A 23,093-nucleotide genomic window follows, 5' to 3' on the forward strand; every position below is an offset into this window, starting at 1 on the left:
CCTCCTGTAATGTTCCAGCACAGGATCAGACGACAACATCACATCTTTCACTTGGAGACCTTGCAGACTGTAGGACACAACATCGAGTTCAATAATGTTTGAGCTTGATTCCATCCTTCCATTTTTTTACCCACCCTCACGCCCTAGGTCTGTCATGAAGAGTTGTTTTTAGCACAGCCAAACCATTCTCTCCTACTCTCAGCTCTCATTGTCACTTATTCAGCCTCTCTTCCATGCTGACCCATTATCAATAATTCCCTTATCTGGTTATTCCTTTCCTATCTCTCTTTTGGCTCTGTCTCCACCTATCCATTCAAGTTTCCTCCCCCCAAGCCTGCTTTTAGTGTAAGTACCAGTTTTTCACAGATGCTATCAATTCTGATGAAGAGTCACCAGACTTGAAATGTTAATCTCATCTTCTCTCCACAGTTGCTGCCAGACCTGTTGAGTTTCTCCAGCAAGTTTTCTTTTTTTGCGCCTTGGCCCACCCGATGCTCTTGCTGGAAAGTGTTCTGTTTGCTTTGTCGCCCTTCTTTGAAACTTGGACCATTTGGGTTCATTGGTCATCATTGTGAATCACTTACAGGCTGTTTCAGTTACACTGGGAACCCTCCAACTTGCTCCATTTAAAACAGCAGCCATTCGACTTACAGGTGAGGTATTTTTGACATATTTTTGCTTTTGGTAAAATTAATAGGAAGTTCTGTGGGTTTCTTTGGAGGTGTTCTAGCGATTTGTTGGATTAGGTCAGAACTGGCTTCTCTGGACTGGGAGAACAAAGCTCTTGGTGTTCTTTTCACAAACAGAACACAACAGTTTGAAGAGCTAGTAGGAACTGCTGATGCTGGAATCTGAGATAACAAGGTGTAGAGCTGGATGAAACAACAGCCAGGCAGCATCAGAGGAGCAGGAAAGCTGATGTTTCGGGTCGGTACCCTTCTACAGAAATGGGGAAGGGGAAGGGGGCTCAAATAAATATGGAGAGAGGGGGAGACAATTATGGAGGGCGGATAGAGGAGCAGATAGGAGGAGAGAAAATGGACAGATCAAGGAGGTGGGGATGGAGACAGTAAAAGTGAGTGTAGGTAGGGAGTTGGGATGAGGGTTGATCAGTTGGGAGGGAGGGGCGGGTGGTTGGGAGGGAAGAAGCATAAGCTAATGAGGCGGGGATGAGGCAAGTAGGTAAGAGGTGGGTGTTGGTCAGTGAGGTGGGAGGAGCGGATAGCTGGGAGAAAGGACAGACAGATCAGGGAGGTGGGCATGAGTTGGGCTCGTCTTGGGATGAGGTCGGAGGTGGGGAGATTTTGAAGCTTGTAAAGTCCACATTGAGACCATTCGGCCGCAGGGTTCCCAAGTGAAGTATGAGCTACTGTTCCTCCAGCCTTCGGGGAGCATCATTGTGGCACTGGAGGAGGCCTAGGATGGATATGTCATCCAAGGAGTATGAGGGAGATTTGAAGTAGTTCACAACCGGGAGGTGCAGTCATTTGTGATGACCTGAGTGTAAGTGTTCCACAAAGCAGTCTCCAAGCCTTCAGTTGGTTTCCCTGATGTGGAGGAGGCCAGGTTTCCCTGATGTAGAGTGGGAACAGCGGACACAGTATAACACAGTAGCAGATGCGCAGGTGAATATTTGTTTGATGTGAAAGGTTTTCTTGGAGCCTGGGATGCGGGTGAGGGGGAGGTGTACAGGCAGGTTTAGCACTTCCTGCGGTTGCAGGGAAAAGTGTTACAATCGTTTGAAGATTGCAATTGCAGTGCCTTGGTCAGTGCTCAGTCTGTCTGAAATGTGTAACAGAGGCTGCAGAGATGAACTTCTTGCAGAGGAAGATATGTAGGAATCTCCGCATGTGCACTAAGGTTTTTCAGGAAGGCCATTTCCTAACTTCATCTCACTAAGGAACAATACGTGAAATGGTGGAAATTCACTGACAAGATGGTCACAGGACAGGGCTCCATCCTTCAACAGGACCTGCAACCCCACAACAGAGTGAAATGGTGTCACTAATGAATGGCCATCAGCACTGAAAGTAAGTTAGGAGTTCAGAAGGTGTATAGGCAAGAACTTATTGTTACTTCCAATGTTCTCATTGAGGTGGATTGAATGGGTAATGCCACATAGACCCTTGGTGTAGAGAAGGATGACTTCTGTATAGTTGAGGTGACACAAACATTTTTAATCATTGGTTCTGTTCTACATCTTGCAATTCTCCATGACTTTGTTTTGCAAGAGTAAGGGACCAATTTCAAGGACTGAGTTGCATGATGTTTTCACATGGCATTATTGATTAACTGGAGGACTGAGCAGATTGTGCAACGTTGATGTGAGATTTATCACATTGAAAAGATTTGTGCGGATGAGATGGAGGTTGTGAATATTCTGACCGAATCTTTGCTGAAGGGTGGCTGATGACAGATGACAGAGTCGTGCTTTGAGCAGTGTATGATGTTGGTGCTATGATAAGTAGGAAATATTGTTTGTAAAAATCACTCACTGGCCTTGAATCTTTGTGTAAGGGAATTGAAGTCCTTTCAGCACTGTTGTCATCTCCCTGGTGTCAGAGTCGAGGTCTTTATCTCCCTTGCTAACAAATCTCAATCCCTTTGTAAGTGTTCAAGAGCCTTTGTAGAAACATGCCCTCTTTTGTTGAGCTCTATTATTGAGACCTCTATTGACACAACCATGAATATCAGGGCCATTGTTTTTCTTTATTTCCCTGGAGTTCCATTTAACCTATTTCTACTAGCAGTCAATGACAGTCTTGGCAGTCAGCAATAGTTTCCCTCTACAGTGTACATCCCTCCTTTTAAGACAGTCAGCTTGCATTTAAGAGCTGCTGGCTAGCTAGAATATTGAGTTACCATTGCAAACTGTTCATCATTTAGCCAGCCAGCTACATGAGGCATACTTGAATGAAAATGTCAATCAGGCAAATGAAGTTGCGGAAAATATTTCCTCACCAGGACAGGACGCAGACAGATTGCAAATCATAGACCCCACACCTAAGAAAAGACAACATGCTTTAACCTCTTTTGTAAACACATCAACCTTCAGTTGCAGGCTAAATCTCATCATCTTCCAGTTGTAATGGAAGAGTACATCTGCATTCTAATCCACTAAAATGACCAAAGATATCCCACACGGTTTTTTGACTTCACTAAAAATAATGAAATACAATAAAGTTTTATACAAAGGTATGAAGTGATTTTTTAAAAACTTTTACACTAACAACTGAATTACATCTGTATACCTTTGTTCAATTACTCCCTCTGTTGAACCACACTTCATCTGAACGCTGTATTTGATCCTGTCTTATTTTGTTATGGAACAAGTTAGAAGCCAATAACCTTTGAAGGTTTATTGACTAACTTAAAAGACTTGGTCTTCAGGGTGGAGACAAAAACAGATAAAAATGGACTGGAGCACTTTGGAATGATTACTAAAATCACCAGACGGTACAAGAAAATTATCAGGAATATACAAAGGAATGTGTAATGGTAGGGGTGACTATCCCTACCTGGAAAAAGCTATCCAAGGAATAATTACTGGGACATTAAAATTTATAATTTGAAATGTAAAGCTCATAATAAGATGTTTATAGCCTATAGGATGCAACTTCTTGATAAGAGGCATATTTAGAACAAAGACTTAAATATTGTGTGTAAAGAAAAAGAATGGGGTCCCCACCCCTCTTCCCACCGATATACATATCAAAAAAACATACCAGGGGAACTTTGATAAAGGAATATCAATGCATGTTTTGTAAAATTGAACTGACCCCATCGTGGACCAACAATTGATTTTCACATATCAGAACCACCTCCTGTGAGCAGCCATGATGCAAGCTGTGATATTTTGCTACAAATATAATAGACAAGCAGAATTGTGCAGTAACATCAGGAAGAAAAAAAGAGCTGTCTCTTTCTCCCTAGAAGTGTAACGTGGTTTAGAAAAACAAGTGATCAGCCCTGAGAGAATACTGACTGTGAACTAACATCTTTTAAAACATAGAAAACTGTTGTATAACTTTCTCTGGAAAAATTGCATATGAAACACACACACAGAGGAATCAACACATTACCTTCATCAAAGGATCATAAATGTTTTTGTTTCAATCCCTGCTCCTCTCAGCCTGCACATTATTTTATTTGCTAGAATGTCGATGTGTGCTGTGGACTTTGGAATTTTTTAACCCTTTTAATTTATTACTTAATAACCTTACTTTTATTCAATGCCTAAGTGAGTTTCAAAAAACTAACCAGTTTAATTCTAATTAACTTAAGGAGATCTGTCTGGCATATTCCAAGCCATATTGCATGCTCAAATGCATATGAAAGTGGGACCCATAGTGATTGTAATGAGGTCAGCCAGGTGGACCTTATAGAATATGAGTTCCCTTATTTGGGCTGTTAACCTGGTCTGGTCAGGATATAAACAGGATTGTCAGATTTTTTTTCACTCTAGGAGCCGGCTCTGAGCTAGCTGTGTCAATGTCATGTACTATGCATGTTTAAATACAGGATGACTTGATAACGGGATACCACAGTTCTTAAGAATTCAAATTCTGTTTCACCAATCTCAGGAGAGACAGAGAAGAATTTATTCACTGCTCTGAGCTTCATCATACCACTGAGAGTAATGTCCCAAGAGAGCAACACATTTAATTTATCCTTTAAGACTAGAAATATTGGTTTATTTTAAGCAGTAAAAATGCAGTAGTGAATGTATTGTTTCCTACAGGACTTTATGAAAAAATTCATTACTTTCAACATTTGAATCTGTTGACATTAACATAGAAGAATAGAAAAGAAATAACAAGAGTAAGTCATTCCACCCTTCGAGCCTATTCCACCATTCAATGTATCAAAGACTGTAACAAAATGTATTTTGGCTGGCTTTCAAAGGACACGAAGAAGATCAGAATATTGAGGGGTATACTAGTGTGCTAACAACAGTTCCCTTTCAAGATATGTGCTGGCTAAAAACACACAATGGTGCTGAATGTCCTGTGCTGTTCTGTCATAATGCCACAACAGCTCAGCAGGAATGCAAGAGAATAGTTAGAAAATAGACCAGTATTTAGATACACCAGGTTCTGACTTTCAATGAACATTGTAGCTGTTGGTGTGCCTGTCAATTATGAGGCTCATGTGCCAAGGGGATGAGACTAGGCACAATCACAATGTCTACATTGATTTCCAGTCATTCATCTGCCATTCTTACAGTTGAGTCACACTGTGCTGAAATGGACTTGGATTTGGCTGCGCCCATCCCTTCATGGGCAACATCAATTTCACAATGACCTTACCTTTATTAGATGTGCAATAATAGTGGTATTTGCTGTTGACTTCACAATCTCAATGTTTAGACCCATTTGCCATTTTTCAGATATGAAGTTGTTTGTGCTTGCATACAGCATTCAGGCCCAGGCTGATAAGTGGCAAGCAATGGTCATTTTCCCCGCATTCTCCATGACATTAATGTAACTGCGAATTTTAAGGACATACTTGGTTCAATGCGACCTTGATGTCAAAAGCAATTACTGTCGTTTCACATATTAAACCCGACCACATTTTCATGTTCACACCAAGACCATCATGAGTTGTCCTGGCGGAATCCAAATTGAAAATCAGTGAGTGGTTTACTTTTGATCAAGTGTTGTTGATAACTGTGTCAATGACAGAGTGGATTGATGGTATATAACATCAGTAGATTGGAATTTCCCTGCTTTTTGTGGAAACACTGAACTACCCTTCTCTCCCTGCATGACCGCACCCCCCCGCCTCATTTTTGGGGGTGAATACCAATGTGGTAGCTGCACTGGAGTAATTTACACTGTCTGAACCAAGGGCCTTCAACAGCATAGCTATCAAACCCCATGTTGTTTGCTCTATCCAGTGCAAGCAGCTAATTGTTCCCATTATGTGGAGTGAACAAGCTGATTGAAGACTGGGAGTTGTGATGGTGGAGATTGCAGAAGAAGGTTGAGGTGGACAGCCTACATAATGTGTGTGTGTGTGTGTGCGTGTGTGCGCGCGCACGCACTGAGTAGGGTTACAACTTCCAGAAGAAAATGTGTAATTGTATGTGTGTGTAAATTAACACCATGAACCTATAATAACCGTAAATATTCTAAGAGGGATAACCAATGACTTTGAAATTCAATGTCCTGATATGCAACTTCAGTTCAATTCTTTGTTCCTTTGAGTATAAGACAAGCGAAGTCTTACCACAACTGTACAAATTGGTGAGACCATATCTGTGTACTGTGAACAGTTTTTCATCAAGAAAAGATATTTCATTGAAGGCAGTTTAGGGAGGGTTTTTAGGATGATCTGTGTTATGGACTGATTGGTTTAGGAAAATAGTTTAAACGGGTTGTGACTCAACTTATTGGAATTTAGAAGAAAGAGACATGATCTAATTGAAATATATAGAATTCTTAAGGGTTGACAGGGTAAATACTGAGAGGATGTTTTCCCTCATGGGAGAGTTTACAACCAGAAAGCATTGACTCAGAATAAGGGGACAGCAATTTAAGACTGAGTTGAGTAGGAATTTCTTCTCTGAGGGTTTTGAGTCTTTGGAACCCCATACCACAGACAACTGTGGGGGCACAGTCTTTATACGTTTTTAAGGTTGCAATAGATTCTTGACCAGTAGGCAATCAAGGATTATGGAGAAAAGGCATGTAAGGGGAAATGAGGAGTATTTGATTAGCTAAGATCCTATTAAATGGCAGAGCAGGCGCAAAGGACCAGATAGCCTACCCCATTTCTATTTCTTATGGCCTCACTTTGAGGCTGTCGCTATCTTAATATCTTCAGTTGGAGCAGTTGAGGAATTAATCCCAATACACGTGCTAAATACGCGTCTCAATTTACCTTCATATATGAATCCAACAACCGCTTCCATTCATCAGACTTCCTATTTTGTTGCTATTAAGCCTTTTCGGATTCAGATGAAATCACATTTTGTCACTTTTATTAGTTCAAGGGACCGTCTCTCATTCAAACGATAGAAATCCTGCACAAAATTTAAACAAGGGTGCAAAAAGCATCAGATTGTAGTTTATAGTTGAATATGTTACCTTGCTGTTAGCACTCAAATAACCATAGCACCTACAAAGGAGACTAATTCATCAACTTTCCTTTTTAAAGGAAAAACATATTGTTCGGGCCAAAGTGGACTGAAAGGAAAATTGGTTGAACAAGCTGCTTTACTGCTTGCTTTAGTGGTTACTGAGCACTGAATTGAGGCCTGGCTCTAATAATTTCATACATCACTGAAAATGCTGAAAGTAAGCCAAGCTCTTTTCATTCCTAAAAGGGCTTTTTCCTTCCAGTTCTGCTGCTTCTCCTGTGCAATTAACTGGGAAGCAGCATGTCTGACTGATGCCTGAAAATACGTGAGATAGAGAGAACATGGCTAGTTTGATAAATGTTTCAATTCTGTTAAATCTGTCCCTTGATGTCCCATGTTCAGTTGTGTACATCAACACTTTTATTCTGTGTCTGATTGTTCTGGTGGGTCTTAGCTTCTGAATAAATTATATATTCAAATTATTAGAATTTACTACAATTAAGTGTTGTGCTGACTAGCCTCTGTCTTTCAGGTGGTGAGGTAGATAATCAGCAGTGTCATTGCTTAATTTGATGCCTGAGAATAAATTGTGAAAAACATGCAGGACCCATGTAGCATTGTAGCATTGTATTTGAATTGGCTTTGGCAGACTGTACGTTTTCAGATACTTGTTTGCAGCTCACTGCCTCATAACATGGGTGAAGATTTAGACCATCCAGAGGTTTGTGCACATACAAAGAGAAAAGATAACGAGACATTTGTACAGGAGGAAGACATTTAGACCACAATGCCCCAGCCAACCCTCTGCTAAAGTTACCCAAACAATTTTCTCACATCTTGTCTTCTCCCTCCAAATCTTTTCTCGTCAGGTTCTTATTCGACTTCTTTTGAAAAGACATGAGTAATACTGCCTCCACCACAATCTCTGGCAATGCATTCCAGATCCTAGCCATTCAGCCCACAAAATTGTTTTCCTCATTTCATCACTGTGTCTTTTGTCTTAATTAACCTTACATCCATCTGCTCTAATACTTGACCCTTCTGCTAATAGGAACAATTTCTCTCTCAATTAGGTTCCTCATGACTTTGAACCTACCTAGTGAAATCTCCTCTCCCTCTTCTCCTCTCCGAGAACAACTCCAACTTCTCCCATTTATCCACATAACAAAAATCACTCAATACTGAAGCTATTATCATAATTGTCTTCCGTACCCTACCACCACTCACCCCTGCCCCGTCCCCAAATAAAAAGATTTCACCTGCTCAATAAAGAGTCGTGGCTCAAAATATAAGCAAGATTGTATTGAGGGAAAACCAGCATTGTAATAATCACCGCAGCCTCCTTGCATTTGTACCCTATGTCTCTATTTTAAAACCCAAGATCATACCTAACTTTCCACCTACTCTTCTAACCTACCCTGTAACCTTCCATGATATATACTCTGTTACTGCATCCCCTTTAAAATGATGTCCTTTACTCTGTCTTGCATGTGATCATTTTTATGAAAATGTAAGACTTCACACTTCATTGCTCTAAATTTCATGCTCTGCAGAGTTACCTATACCACCAGTCTATGTTAATAAAGTGTGAAGCTGGATGAATACAGCAGGCCAAGCAGCATCTCAGGAGCACAAAAGCTGACGTTTCGGCCCTAAACCCTTCATCAGAGACCCCTTCTCTGATGGGGGGGTCTCTGATGAAGGGTCTAGGCCCGAAACGTCAGCTTTTGTGCTCCTGAGATGCTGCTTGGCCTGCTGTGTTCATCCAGCCTCACATTTTATTATCACACTTTATTATCTTGGATTCTCCAGCATCTGCAGTTCCCATTATCACCACCAGTCTATGTATTTTCTTTTGAAATCTCAGTATTTGCAATTTGAGACACTTGCTTTTTTTTTCTTTCATCCGCAAAGTATGAAAGGGGGTCCCTATACTCCGATGTCTAATCATTAAGGTAGATATAGAAAATAGTTCAGGTAGAAAAGAAAATCCCTGAGATCCTCAGAGAATAGCTTTTTCCAATCCAGAACACAATTTTTTACCATTGTCCTCTGTTCCAGTCACTCAGCCAAGTTCATATCCATGGGTTTCAACATTATTGCAAAAGCTATTAAATAAAACTTCATCAGATGCTTTTTGGATTATCACTTTGTAGATCTTTACAGCATTTCACTCAGCAACCCTTTCTATTACCTCATTAAGCAATTGAAACAAGTTAGTTAGGCACAACTTTTCCTTAACAAATCTAATGAATTTTAATAATCAGTTGTTCAGATATGGGAATTATGAGAAATAATTTTTAAAATACTCAAAAACCAAATTAAGCATAAATGTCTTTACTTTGATTAGATAGAAATACGTTACACTCGTTGGTCATAAATATTTAAAAGTCAAACCCAGCAAGCTGTCACCTCCTTTAGATTGTGTTCTTCAACAATTGACCAACTTGTCTGTCTGTAATTTCGTCAATCCCTACAATATTTATGCATTTTCTTTCCAAAGTAGGCACAGATGTTTTATGGATGAGATCATAATACTATCCTAATTAAAATCCTACCCAAGCTATAACTGTTCAAGGTTATTGATCTTTCTTAGACTATTTCCTAATTCAAACTTGATTGTAGAATCAGACACTCTATCATTCAAAAGACAAACCCTGAAAATTGTGTGAGAAAGACTGCTCTGAGCCGTGGCGAACTGCATGCTATGAATCTCACTCCAGCCAAAAAAAATCAAACCACATGAGCAGAAAACAAGTAAATTCCACCAATTATAACAAAGTGTGGAGCTGGATGAACACAGCAGGCCAAGCAGCACCTTGGGAGCACAAAAGCTGACATTTCGGGCCTAGACCCTTTTAGGCCCGAAACGTAAGCTTTTGTGCTCCTAAGATGCTGCTTGGCCTGTGTGTTCATCTAGCTCCATACTTTGTTATCTCGGATTCTCCAGCATCTACAGTTCCCATTATCTCTGACACAAATCCCACCAATGAATTTTAATGAAAAATGTGAATTTCAGTTCAGATGATTTTGTTTGTGTAATTAAAATAAAACAAAGAACTGTGCATGCTAGAGATCTAAAACGTTATGCTTTGATACAAAGTTAGAGTCTTTGTGGCAGTTTGCTTTTCTAAGACTGATAAGAAATGAAACTGGACATGAAGAAACCACAGATGACAAGTCTGTTCCAGAAGGCTCATCAAACCCAATCATGGAGGTTAAGCTATTTGGAGTATTTTGAGGTTAGTTTGAACACATCAAGATGATGATGCAATTGGAATCATAAAATGGACAGTGAAAAGTGCTCAGCACTGCCTGGACCTTGCAAAATTCATAGTGTTCATGCCATATTTAAAAGTCAACTCCACCTCACTTGCTGCAGGCCAGGAGTGGTGCCTCATTCTCTGGACTGGCCCCAGAGGAAGAGAAAAGTCCTATCTTGATTTGTGAACAGACAGTTGCAGGTGCTGCTGGATGAGGCTGTGGAGGACATCTAGTTCCTCACTCTATGTGAGGAGAAGATTATTGAAGTAACCAGAGAACAGCACAATCACTCGCATGGAGACAGGAACACTTTAATTGGCAACCGACTCACTAAAACCTCATTGGGCTGCATTGCTCTCCTATTACCACCAGCGCTAACTCGTTCTTAATGTGCACAAGTTTTTACATCTTCCGACACAGCCAGTTTCCTCTCTTCCCTTAAGAAGGCACTAATGACAACTAGCAAAGCGCTGCAATGTGGAGATCCTCAGCTCTGCTTCCACTTCTGAGTAGGAAACCACAGAACTTGAAGAGCATGAACCACTCAGGCTTTTTACCTGCACACACCACTAGCTCAGAGACATTCACCTTGGAAGGTAAACTCTCTAGATTAAGCTCAGGAACTTGCTGTGGCAAGCGCCTCACTGGCACATCTCTGCAGCTGATCGAGATAGAAAAACCAAAATCCCTGGTACTCAGAGGACTACTTGGGATTAAATGTCTGCTCATTGTCAAGCAAACCACATGGTCTTGACATTGATGACATTATCAAAGTGTTTAGACAGGTACACAAACAGCAGGCAATTTTGTCAGACGCACTCAGTAAGCTGGATCAAAGGATGGAGAAGTCCCCAGTATTATCAGTTCCATGCAAGCTCTGGTATAGCTGTGCATGGCTGCCTCCATGGAAAGGTTGTTGACTGATATGGACATCTATACACAGCACACTAGACAGAGAGCTGCCTTCCATCATTCTAGCCATTGGTATCCAGCATCAGTGCTAGGCAAGAGGTGGAATTAGAGACCGTACTCTCACTGATGGTGCTCCTTTATCTCAGGGGAGCAGGGTTTCCCTGCCACACAGACCAGAGTTCGATCTAATTCTTTTAATGTTTGTGCAGGCATCTGATTCCATGCACTATAGTAACCACTGTTAAGTACAAGTCAATGCTGCAGTCAGCATGCCAGCGCCAATCACTGCACATGGAATATTGAAACAGCCAATGCATACTTGCTGTTTAGAAGGAAGATTGCTGTTGGCTCCTCTATCTCCCACTGTCTGATTTTAGAAAGCCTATAGAGGTTTTAGCTGAGAAGGGTGAGACTACATCAGGGCAGGAAATGCTCAGCTAGCCTGAGTTGATTAGGTCTCAAGATTCCCAGGGATGATAGCACATATCTTCCAATCTGGCAGGTCCAAAAACTGAGCAGGCTCCTGTCCTCCCAGTTATGAAAGGCAGAATTGGACTTAAATAAGCAGAAGACAGCAAAAGAAAAAAAATTACTGGAGGGTATATAAATAGCTGGAGTGAATCATAAATTTTCACTTTCGTGAATATATATTCACTTGCACTGTTAAAATATTTGTTGCATATTTTAGCCACCGGACTTTGTTAAATTGTACTTGTTTGATAGATAAGCATCCTCTTTCGATATCTCAAGGATGAAAGAAGTTGTAATGGCCAAGCAGTGTGCATCTCTCACAAGCCACTGACTCCTTGACTGCAGACAGCATTAGACATCACACCGTGCCATTGAACTGTACCTTTGTTGACTGCAACCAGAGAATTCAATATGAATGCCAAGATTGTAAGTAATGTGCAGGGAATAGGGTATGGCCTACCCAACACAAATCAACCGGATTTACTCCCAACTAGTCAGTGGGAGTACGGAATCACTATTGACTCTACATATTTCTTGAGGCCAAGTTTCATTCTATCTATCACTTTTAGGGAATGTGTTGTATACTATGGGAAGTTGCACTTCAGGATAACTTAGCAGACTAAGCAGACATTGAAAGAGAGACACTTTAGGACTCCATCCCAAACCTACTACCTGTCATAAGAGGGCTACACTGCACAGCACTCAATTATCATAAAATAAACAATGAACTGTAGTTTCCGGAAATCTGCAACAACAGCAGAAATCGCTGGAGAAACTTAGTAGGTCTGGCAACATCAATGGATAAAAAGCAGAGTTAACATTTTTAGTCCAGTACCTCTTCTTCAGAACCTAAACTCAAATATCATAAACTGACTGAAGACTTAAAGTTCACTTTACCTTCATGCCGTGTAATGTTAGTGTCCTCTCTTGCTGACTGCCGACCTGTAAAGTGCAAATACTTGAAAGAGGGATCATCCAAAGGTACCAAGCATACATTCATATGGTTAAGAAAATAATTATCTCCTCCTTAGCAATGGTAGGGTAGTGCAATGAAATTTACTATGTTGGTTGTCCGTAGAAGGATCCACATCCCCACAAGAGTCACCTCTCTTTGGCCTACTGTCGCATCTTCTGCCCTGTTGAGGCTTTTGTCCTCCATTCCACTGCCATCTTCACCTTTTGTCTTTTGGGCTGAAAAATCTCTCTCTGATGTTATCTCAGAAACCTTCCTGGCAAGTTCTGTTTTCCGAAGGGATAGTTTGAGTTTTTATTTTTAAAAAGCTAGTTTAGCCTTTTACATAAAATGTATCTTAAAATTAGACAACTGTGGCATGAACAAAATCCTTCCAATATTTAGCAGCATCTGACGAGAGAAAGCAAAATTAGCATTTCATATCCAGTGACTCTTCTGAAGAAGCACTGAACCTGAAATATTAACTCTGCTTCCTCTCTTCAGATACTGTAAGATCTGCTGAACCTGTCCAGCAATTTCTGCTTTTGTTTCTGATATCCAGCATCTTGCAGTTATTTTTTTCTTTTAGTATTGATTGGAATGATTTCAATTCCGTTTCAGCCTGCACCCAGTCTTTCCTGAAGTGATGAGATAATCAAATGTTGTTTCTTGTCTTGCCTGTTTGCAGCTGGTCCTCTCCTGAATGATACCAAAGTTGTTAAGAACATTGCAGCATCTTCCATCATTTCATTATACTTCAGAGATCTGGGGACACAGATAAACTGGATTACGGTAAGACACAATAGCATAGAACATAGAACATAGAGCAATACAGCGCAGAACAGGCCCTTTGGCCCTCGATGTTGCGCCGACCTGTGAACTAATCTAAGCCCCTCCCCCTACACTATAGAACATAGATCACAATAGTCAGAACCACGAAAGGAGAACCTAGAACATCTTTCCGTACTGAAAATGCCAATTGATACAAGTTAGGTTTGCTTTCCCAAGTGTGATGTTTCTCTCCCATCTAGCCCCATTGCACGATAGTCAGGTCATATTTTTGAATTATGTGGTCCAGAAATCCAGCAAGAAATAGCCACTTTTAGCCGAAATGTATACATTCTTCCAATTGACATAATCATACATCCTGGAGTGGTAAACCAAGAATGTGGAATTCTTTTATTTGAATCTAAGATTATGCATAAAATTAATTGAGAGACTGCATGTAGACATGTCTGACCAATGTTGTTTTAGCCTTAGTTCAAGACTTGGGATTATTTATCACATCATGTCTAGGGGTGAAGTTTTTTTTTATTCATTCATGGGAAAAGTGTGTTGCTGGCGATTGTAGATTTGTTTTGTGCGTTAGACCAGCTAAGGATAGTAGTTTTCTTCCTTAAATGACATGAATGAACCAGATGAGCTTTTCCCCAACATTTAGCAATGGTTACTTTTAGACTCTTAATTTCATATTTTTATTGAATTCAAATTCTATCATCTGTTGTGGCAGGATTCAAACCTGGTTCCTGAGAGCATTATCTGGATTAATGGTCCAGTGATAATACCACTCGGCCATCACTTCACCTTCATGGTTGACAGAACTGTAAGATATGCAACACATGCATCCTATCACAATATAAACATACAAACATGTCAATGGGAAAGGGTCAGCTATCCCATTTAGCCTGATCTATATAACTATAGTGTGTTCTGCATCAGTTCGGGAGACCATTCACCATGAGGTTCCATGCATTGCCTGGGAAGGGGTGAAAACAAAGTTCTCTGGCCTGTCAGGGGAATAAAACTTTGTAAGTTACTTTAGAAACATTCAAAATTAATTCATGAGAGAAAAAATAAATTAATAGACATTCACCTTTAGTACACTGTAATCTCTATACCTGCCAGTATCAAGTGTAGTATTTTTCTGAAAGGTACAAAATAATTTTTAGATGAATTATGATTGAAACATTGAAATACTAAAGTTGAGTATTCAGTGAAAATCATCAGGGAATAAAAGTTCAGCCTGTCCTTCTTTGTACGTTGATGCCCATCAAACCTGCCCACATAAGGTACTCTCGTGTAATAAAATGGGCTGAGTATATAATAAGCCCCATTCATCATGTTGGATTTTTGTCACACCTCTTCCCTAACAAGAATATTTGTATTTCTTTTCATGGCGATACACTTCATCGTGCAGCATGATGCAACTCATTTCAAATTATTGTTCTAGCAACATCAGATAATGCCAAATGCTGGAAACATTGGAGGTGAATTTTCAGTTTCTCCAGTAATAAGCACCAGCTTTGAAAATTTCAGAAAAATTAAAAGAAATTCTATCTAATCCTTAAACACTATATTGTAAGGTTTCTGCTATATCTCTGATGAATTTGCAGTGGACGAGAGGGGAAAGTCCCTAATGTCTTAGGAGACTAGTTATTCACATTGCTACATTGCATTCTTGTGACACAATGTAGGTCTATGGCTGTGGCTTCTATGAGTTCTACAGAAGAATAACCAATATATCTGCAACAGTTAATTCTTATTTCCCAGAACTAATGTTGTGTTCGGTCTTCAAATGAAAGCATGATGAACACCACCTGAAAAGCAAGCATTGCTTTGGTCAGATTTGGGAAATATATATGGGTTTTCCAGACTCAGATTGCAGAATCCAAACTGTGTATCAGTGTTCTTTTTGGGGCAGGATACACTTGGGCAATTTTCCATCTTGGCAGGTAGATGCCGGGGTTGTAACTGTACCACAAAGTCTCAGTTAATGGGGCAGAACTAATTTTGGAGCAGAACCCTTTCAGAACTACCGCTGGAATGTTATCAGGGTACACAGCATTTTCAAAATCCATTGTCTTTCGCTTTTTCATGATATCGTGTGGAGTGAATCAAATTGGGTCAAGACTGGTACCTTGATGCTGAGAATCTCAGGAGGATGCTAAAATGGATCATCCACTCAATACATCTGGTTGAAGATTCTTGAAATGCACAGTGAGATCCCCCATCATTGAGCATGGTGATATGTGTTAGATCATCCTCCAGTGAGTTATTTAACTATATTTCACCATTGGCCGTGTCAGTGCTGCAGAGATTTGTGTAATCTCTTGCTTATGAAATGGCTTTGCTGTGACTGTCACATGCTACATTTGCTGCTGGGTAACTCTGTGTTATAGCTGCATCACGTTGACACTTGACTTTTAGGTCTGCTTAGCACCATGCCTGACATGCAGCCTGGCATTCTCCTGAGAACGAGAATTGTTTCCCTGGCCAAACATTAATGGTAAAGTGGGCCTGAAGTTACAGTTTGCAGTTGAGTACAATTCTGCTGTTGCTGGTAACCTCCAGGTGAATGTCCATTCTTGAGTTGCTACTTTGCTTTTGAAATCTGTTCCATTCAGCATAACATGATTGAAGGTATCCTCAACGCAAAGATGGAATATTGTCTCCACAAGAATTGTGCAGTAGTCAGGCCTATTGAAACTGTAAGACAGATTAGTGACAGGAACATTTTATCTTCTTGCTGGTTCTGTCATCACCCACCACAAGTCCATTCATTTCCCTTAATATTCATCAGCTTGGTCAGTCGTGGTGCAATCAAATCACTCCTAATGATCAGTACTAAAGTTCCAAACATAGTGTACATTCTGTGCCCTTGTCTCCTTAACTGCATCTTCCAACATGTAGAAATAATGATTTATCAACTGAATGGGAGTAATAGATTGTAATCAGCAAGTGGTCTCCTTGCCCAGGATTGACCTGATGCCATGTAACATCATGGCACTGAAGACTCAATACAGAATACACAAAAGGCAACTTTCTCCTGACTGTATGCAACTGTGCCATCTTCTGTTCTATCCTGCTGGCAAAACAGAACCTCCCCAGGGAGGATAGTGGTGCTACTTTGTTGTAAAGTGCAATTCCATTCTGCATCAGCCTGTTGCTTGAGGAGTCTGTGGATCAGCTCTCCCAATTTCACCACAAAGCTCCCCATGTTAGGTCTTCAGAGGGTTGACAGTTCTCTGTGTGCCATTGTATTTTCCAATACCTCGCTTCATACTGTTTGAACTCTCCAATTTCATTCCTTTCATTTGGCTTTGTAGCAGTTTGATACCACTAATGACTCACTAGACAATTTTAGAGGGCAGTTACGAGTCAACCTCATTGTGAATGAATTGGAGTCACATATAGGCCAGGCTGGATAATGATGGCAGATTTTCTTCATCCTTAAAGTGCATTAGTGTACAAAATGGGCTTTTATGATAAACATTTCATAGTCAACATTAGACTACCCTCTCTTCAATTCCGGATTTTTTCAAAATTCAAATTTTATCATCAGCCATGATGGAGTTCAAACCCATATCCCTAAAAATTAGCCAGTGTATATTCCAATGACAATGCCGTTACATCACCAGGTATCCATATTCCTTAGCAGATAGAATTCTGAAGCTTCATTTAGTCTTTTGATGATGATTACATATGGTTTGAATGGTAAACATGTAATTATTTGCATTGTTAATGCAATGAAGAGGCACGTTCTGCTATAGTTCAAATACTAATGTGATTGCAATGAATATTTTAAGCAGGCCACATTTGGAGTATTGTGTGCACTTCTGGTCATCACACAAGAGGAAGAATGTGGAGGCTTGGAGAGGGTGCAAAAGAGGTTCAACAGGTTGTTGCCTAGATTGGATTGCTTTAGCTACAATGAGAAGTTAGGTTGCCTTTGCTAGTCTGCCAGAGGCTGAGGGTAACCTGATAGAAGTATGCAAAATTATTGGAGGCATGGATAGGGTGGATAGTCAGAGCCCTTTCCCATGGTGGAAGTGTTAAATACTAGGGGCATAAATTTAAAGTGAGAAGGAACAGTTTAAAGGAGGCAAGTTTTTTTTTATTACGCAGTGGGTGGTAGTTCCCTGGAATGCACTGCCAGGGGAGGTGGTAGAAGCGGATACAACAGCAATATTTAAGAGGCAGTCAGAGAGACACATGAATAGGCCGGGCATACAGAGACAACATGCAGGCAGATGGGATTAGTTGAGAATGGCATCATGGTCAGCACAGACACGGTGGGCCGAAGGGTCTGTTCTGTTCTATACTGTTCTATGTTCTTATATGGTCTTATGTTTGGGCAATATTATGTGACTAGTGCATTGAGCTTTGCCACTACAGCTTGTGTTTGATGCTGCAAATGAATGTGATATATGCTGACAAGTAGCAGAATGGGCCATCTGTCATCTCAGTGATGCATCAACGAATATTATACTGTCTGATTCATGTGGTGCCTTCATTTTGTACATTTAAACAGCCAGTGGCAAAGACATTGAGAGCAGAGTTTAATGGGAATGTAGGTGTGTTGTTGTTTGTTGCTGACAGGCACTCATGAGATCTTACATATTGTTCTTCACCCAAAACAGGACGGCTTCATATCATCCAGAGCCCTAAAGTCTACTTCTTACAGTGAAAGCCCTTCAGGGCCATTGTCTGCTGTGGTTATTGTTTTAGTTCCTCTGAACTATTCAGCATTGATGGACTTAATATGACATGTGTGCTATTTTGTCAAAAACACTTGACCTTTTGGCAATGTTTCTTGTTCTTCTGGAAACCAGAGCTCTCTCACAGCCCTCCAGGGCTGCTACATCTGTCTTGTTTTATAGAAATAAGCAAAATGTAGGGATTAAATCCTGATTAACGTCACATTCAAGCTGATAATAATAAAATTAAAATGTTGATCAAAGATAAGTATCCATTACAAATTAATATTCTAGGTTCAGGAGTAGGAGCCAAAAGAGTATACCTGAAATTCCCTAAGCTGCAATGCCAGAATTATGCCTTAATAGCATCTAATTGTCCCCTCCAGCTTTAAGCTTCATGACACAATTGATTGTTGGTAGAAAGGTATCTCAATGACATGCGTTCAGCAGGTGCTCACCCCACCATAGTCACTTGTATGGTACCCATCAAGTTATTATCCAACAATCATTAGGTCCATATTCAACATTCACCTGCTACTCCCATGCCCCACTGCCCCAAAATCGGCACTCACCATGTCTTATGTTTAGTGCTTACTTGTGTCATGTACAGCTCGTACATGCACCATAGGCAATATAACAGCAGGTATGGCATATCATCATAAGTAAGGAGGATATCTTTCTTGATTACCCACATTTCCATCAACTAGAAGATAGGGGACAATGTGATGAATCTTCTTCTTAGCAAAATTTAAGTCTTTATGGATCTAGTCCTCATGTGAGACTTGGATCTCATAGCGAAGCTGTGTGCATCCTGAAACACATGACATTCTGGACCTTGGTAAAGTTTCCTTTTCCATTCAAAGTGCAAGATTAGAAACTCAAACCTTTGAGAATCTTTGTTCAATTATTGCCATGAGGTGTACTAATATTATTATTATAACTGTTGCTGCCAACAATTATTGAGCATCATATTACTTTAATTATCAGTTAGCTAAAGAATTACTGATAGACAGATAGAACAAGGTATCGTTGGAGGATTCAATAATTCTTTAATAACTATAATCAACAGATAATTGAAGAGACTTATCATCCACTTATCTTCTAACTCATTTCTACCTAAGTATGACATCTTAATGGGGAAAGCCTAGAAATTGATTATAACAAAACATTTCTCTCAATAGGATCATTTCTGATGGAGCGCATTATACTAAGAATTCTTAATTAGTAAAGAAAGTGCAACCATCGACCCAGGGCTTCCATGTTCGAAAGAAGATAAGGACAATTCAGTAAAGAATGTAACATAAAAAGCAAAGGGGTATTAAGATTGTATGCAATTTGCTGAAACTATAGCAGGGCTATTCATCCAGTTTTGGGAACCCCACTTTTATGTGGGCAACTTAGAATCTACTTGTGCACTTTGGGAGCACAAATATAGAAAGACAATGTGCAATCATTCTGCAAAGTGTAAATTCCAGAGAAACCTTGGTGTCTATGTACACAAAGCCTAAAGGTGCGACTTTCAGATAAGTGGCAGGGTAACAGTTGCTTTAAAAAACATATTTGGACTACTTGTAGAAATAATGCAGAAACATCATTATCTCTGGTTAGGACTCACCTGGAGAATTGTGGATCATTCTAGGCAGATATAAAGGCCTTGAAAGGTGCAGATGAGCGTTATAGACCACCGCCAATATTTTACCAGAGGTGTGGAACACTGTCTACCCAGAAACAAAATCATCAAAGTTACGCTTCTTCTTCCATGAAACAGTAAACACTGAATCTTTTAACTAGTCATAGATCTAAATCGGATCCCTTCCCTGATTAATCTCCAGATAAATCCACATATGCCAGTAAGATGACAACCCACGCTCCAGTTCTCCGGAACTAGGTGCCTGAAATAAATCAAATCACCTTTGGATAAAGTAAGCATACAAAAGCAAAAGAGTTCACAGGCTGGTTGGTTCACATGCTGCCTCTTGGGCACAGTAAGTGGAAAATAATTGTGAACCACATAATTTAAGGAGTAAGTAATAGCATTGCATTGATTCAGTCCAACTCACAGTTCAGGTTCACTTTCGCCTGTCAAGTAAGGGAATGTTTGATGCAATTAATATTTTTCTAAGCAGATATTTTCTGAAATTTCACCAATAAAGCTGAAATGCATTACCACTTCTTTCAGGTGTTTCTAACAGAATACACTGGGCGTCTATTAATCTATCTGCTGTTCTATTTCCGCATACTAAATCTGTATGAAACCGAGGGCATAAACCATTCCAGTCGCCACCTGGTAGTGCAGTAAGTAACTTATTATTTTGTCTTTTATCACAATAGAGGTTTCTGATATGCTTCTTTTTCACACTTCAGCCTTTGATTCAATTAATCATTTTGTGAAGTCTATGGGCCTGATTAATCTTCTATGTCTCACTCGAAAATTACTCATTTCATCAGCAGAGAGAATTGTGTGCATGTTTTCTTGGTAAGTCCATTCGTATATGGTCTGGTACATGTTCTGGTGTAGTTGTAGTTCAAAAGTGCAAGGCAGCCAAAGACATTAAACTTTATAACATTTTAATGCAGAAGCAACATAGCTTCTATATGTCGTATAGGACATTCAGTGCGTGAAAATGTTAATTGACATCTCAAGATTAGCTCCACCCTCAGGGGCATTCCAAGGTAGAGCTAACCAGTCCCAGGCTGGAGGTTCAGTACGAGTCCTAAGTATAACACTAAGTACTATGTAGCCAAACAATAAAGCGCACTGAAATCTAGTCTTAATTCTTAAGTTTAACATGATACCTCACAAGACGGTCTCATGTAACTCAGGTGTAAAGTCGTATAGTCACAGAGATGTACACAACATGGAAACAGATCCTTTAATCCAACTTGTCCATGCCAATCAGATATTCTAAACTAACCCAGTTCCATTTGCCAGCGTTTGATCCACACCCCTCCAAACCCTTCCTACTCACGTACCCATCCATATGTCTTTTAAATGGTGTAATTGTACCAGCCTCCACCACTTCTTCTGGCAGCTCATTCCATTGATGCACCATTCTCTGCGTGATAAAGTCCCACCTTTCAACTTAAACCTATACCCACTAGCTTTGGATTCCTCTACACCGGGGAAAAGATTGTGGCTGTTCACACTACCCATACCCTTCATATTTTATAAACTTCTATTAGGTCACCCCTCAGCCTACAATGCTCCGGGGAAAATAGACCCAACATATTCAGCCTCCCCTGATAGCTCAAACCCTCCCAGCCTGGCAAAAACCTTTCAAGTTTCACAACTTCTTTCTTGTAGAAGGGAGACCAGAACTGAATGCAATATTCCAGAAGTGGCCTAACCTATGTTTTGTATATCTGCAACATAACCTCCCAACTCCTGCACTCAATGCATTAACCAATAAAGGCAATCATACCAAATGCCCTCGTCACTATCCTCTCTACCTGGGACTCCACTTTCATGGCATGATGTATGTGCACTTCAAGGTCTCTTTGTTTGGTAACCCTCCCCAGGATCTTACCATTAAGTATATACATCCCACCCTGATTTACCCTACCAAAAAGTAGCACCTCTCATTTATCTGAAACAAACTCTATTTGCCATTCCTTGGCCCATCAGCCCATCTTACTTACGAGTAAGCACTAGGTAATACACGTATTCTTTTCTGACACAGCGTTTCTCCTCCACAGAAGATTTTGTGTAAATGTTCTTATCCATTTGGTATCAATAACTCAGATGAATATCGAGAAGAAGGATTGGTGACAGTGAATCTACCCACAGCATCTTAAATGGTATCAGTAAACATGACCATAAAATAGGTTGCTGTCAATATGGAAGTTTCAATTCAAGCTCTCGGGAGATGGAAGAGAATTATTCCCTCAACTTTTCCCGCCACAGTGGTCGAGAACACCCTTGAAGGTGTCACCCACATTTCCCGCAACACATCCCTCATACCCCGCCCCCGCCACAACCGCCCAAAGAGGATCCTCCTCGTTCTCACACACCACCCCACCAACCTCCGGATACAACGCATCATCCCTAATCAGGAGGCGTACGTAACAGTGGTACGTCCTGACCACATGAAGAGATACATCGAAATCCGACCCCACCACCCAAGACATTTTTCCATCCCCACCATTGTCTGCTTTCTGGCGAGACCACTCTCTCCGTGACTCCCTTGTTCGCTCCACACTGCCCTCCAACCCCCCCCACACCCGGCACCTTCCCCTGCAACCGCAGGAAATACTACACTTGGCCCCAAACCTCCTCCCTCACCCCTACCCCAAGTCCCAAGATGACTTTCCATATTAAGCAGAGGTTCACCTGCATATCTGCCAATGTGGCATACTGTATCCATTGTACCCGGTGTGGCTTCCTCTACATTGGGGAAACCAAGCGGAAGCTTGGGGACCGCTTTGAAGAACACCTCCGCTTTGTTCGCAATAAACAACTGCACCTCCCAGTCGCGAACCATTTCCACTGACCCTCCCATTCTTTAGATGACATGTCCATCATGGGCCTCCTGCAGTGCCACAATGATGCCACCCGAAGGTTGCAGGAACAGCAACTCATATTCCGCTTGGGAACCCTGCAGCCCAATGGCATCAATGTGGACTTCACAAGCTTCAAAATCTCCCCTTCCCCCACTGCATCCCAAAACCAGCCCAGTTCTTCCCCTCCTCCCCCACTGCATCACAAAACCAGCCCAGCTCATCCCCACCCCCCACTGCATCCCACAACCAGCCCAGCCTGTCTCTGCTTCCCTAACCTGTTCTTCCTCTCACCCATCCCTTCCTCCCACCTCAAGCCGCACCTCCATCCCCTCCCTACCTCCTCACCTATACTGTCCTCTCTACCTATCTTCTTTTCTCTCCATCTTCGGTCCGCCTTCCCCTCTCTCCCTATTTATTCCAGTTCCCTCTCCCC

The 23,093-nt window shown here is 40.9% G+C and overlaps 1 protein-coding gene across 1 annotated transcript in view; it reads left to right on the forward strand.

Moving 5' to 3' along the window:
• The window catches only part of LOC125450575 (trans-2,3-enoyl-CoA reductase-like), a 124,290-nt gene that overhangs the window by 65,810 nt on the left and 35,387 nt on the right, over nt 1–23,093 (forward strand). Inside the window, exons 4-5 of the mRNA XM_048526581.2 lie at nt 13,372–13,475; nt 20,340–20,455. Of these exons, the coding sequence (XP_048382538.1) occupies nt 13,372–13,475; nt 20,340–20,455 (220 nt within the window). The remainder of the gene's footprint in view (nt 1–13,371; nt 13,476–20,339; nt 20,456–23,093) is intronic.

The sequence above is a fragment of the Stegostoma tigrinum genome, chromosome 3 (genome assembly GCF_030684315.1).
Source record: "Stegostoma tigrinum isolate sSteTig4 chromosome 3, sSteTig4.hap1, whole genome shotgun sequence".
Taxonomy (NCBI): Eukaryota; Metazoa; Chordata; class Chondrichthyes; order Orectolobiformes; family Stegostomatidae; genus Stegostoma; species Stegostoma tigrinum.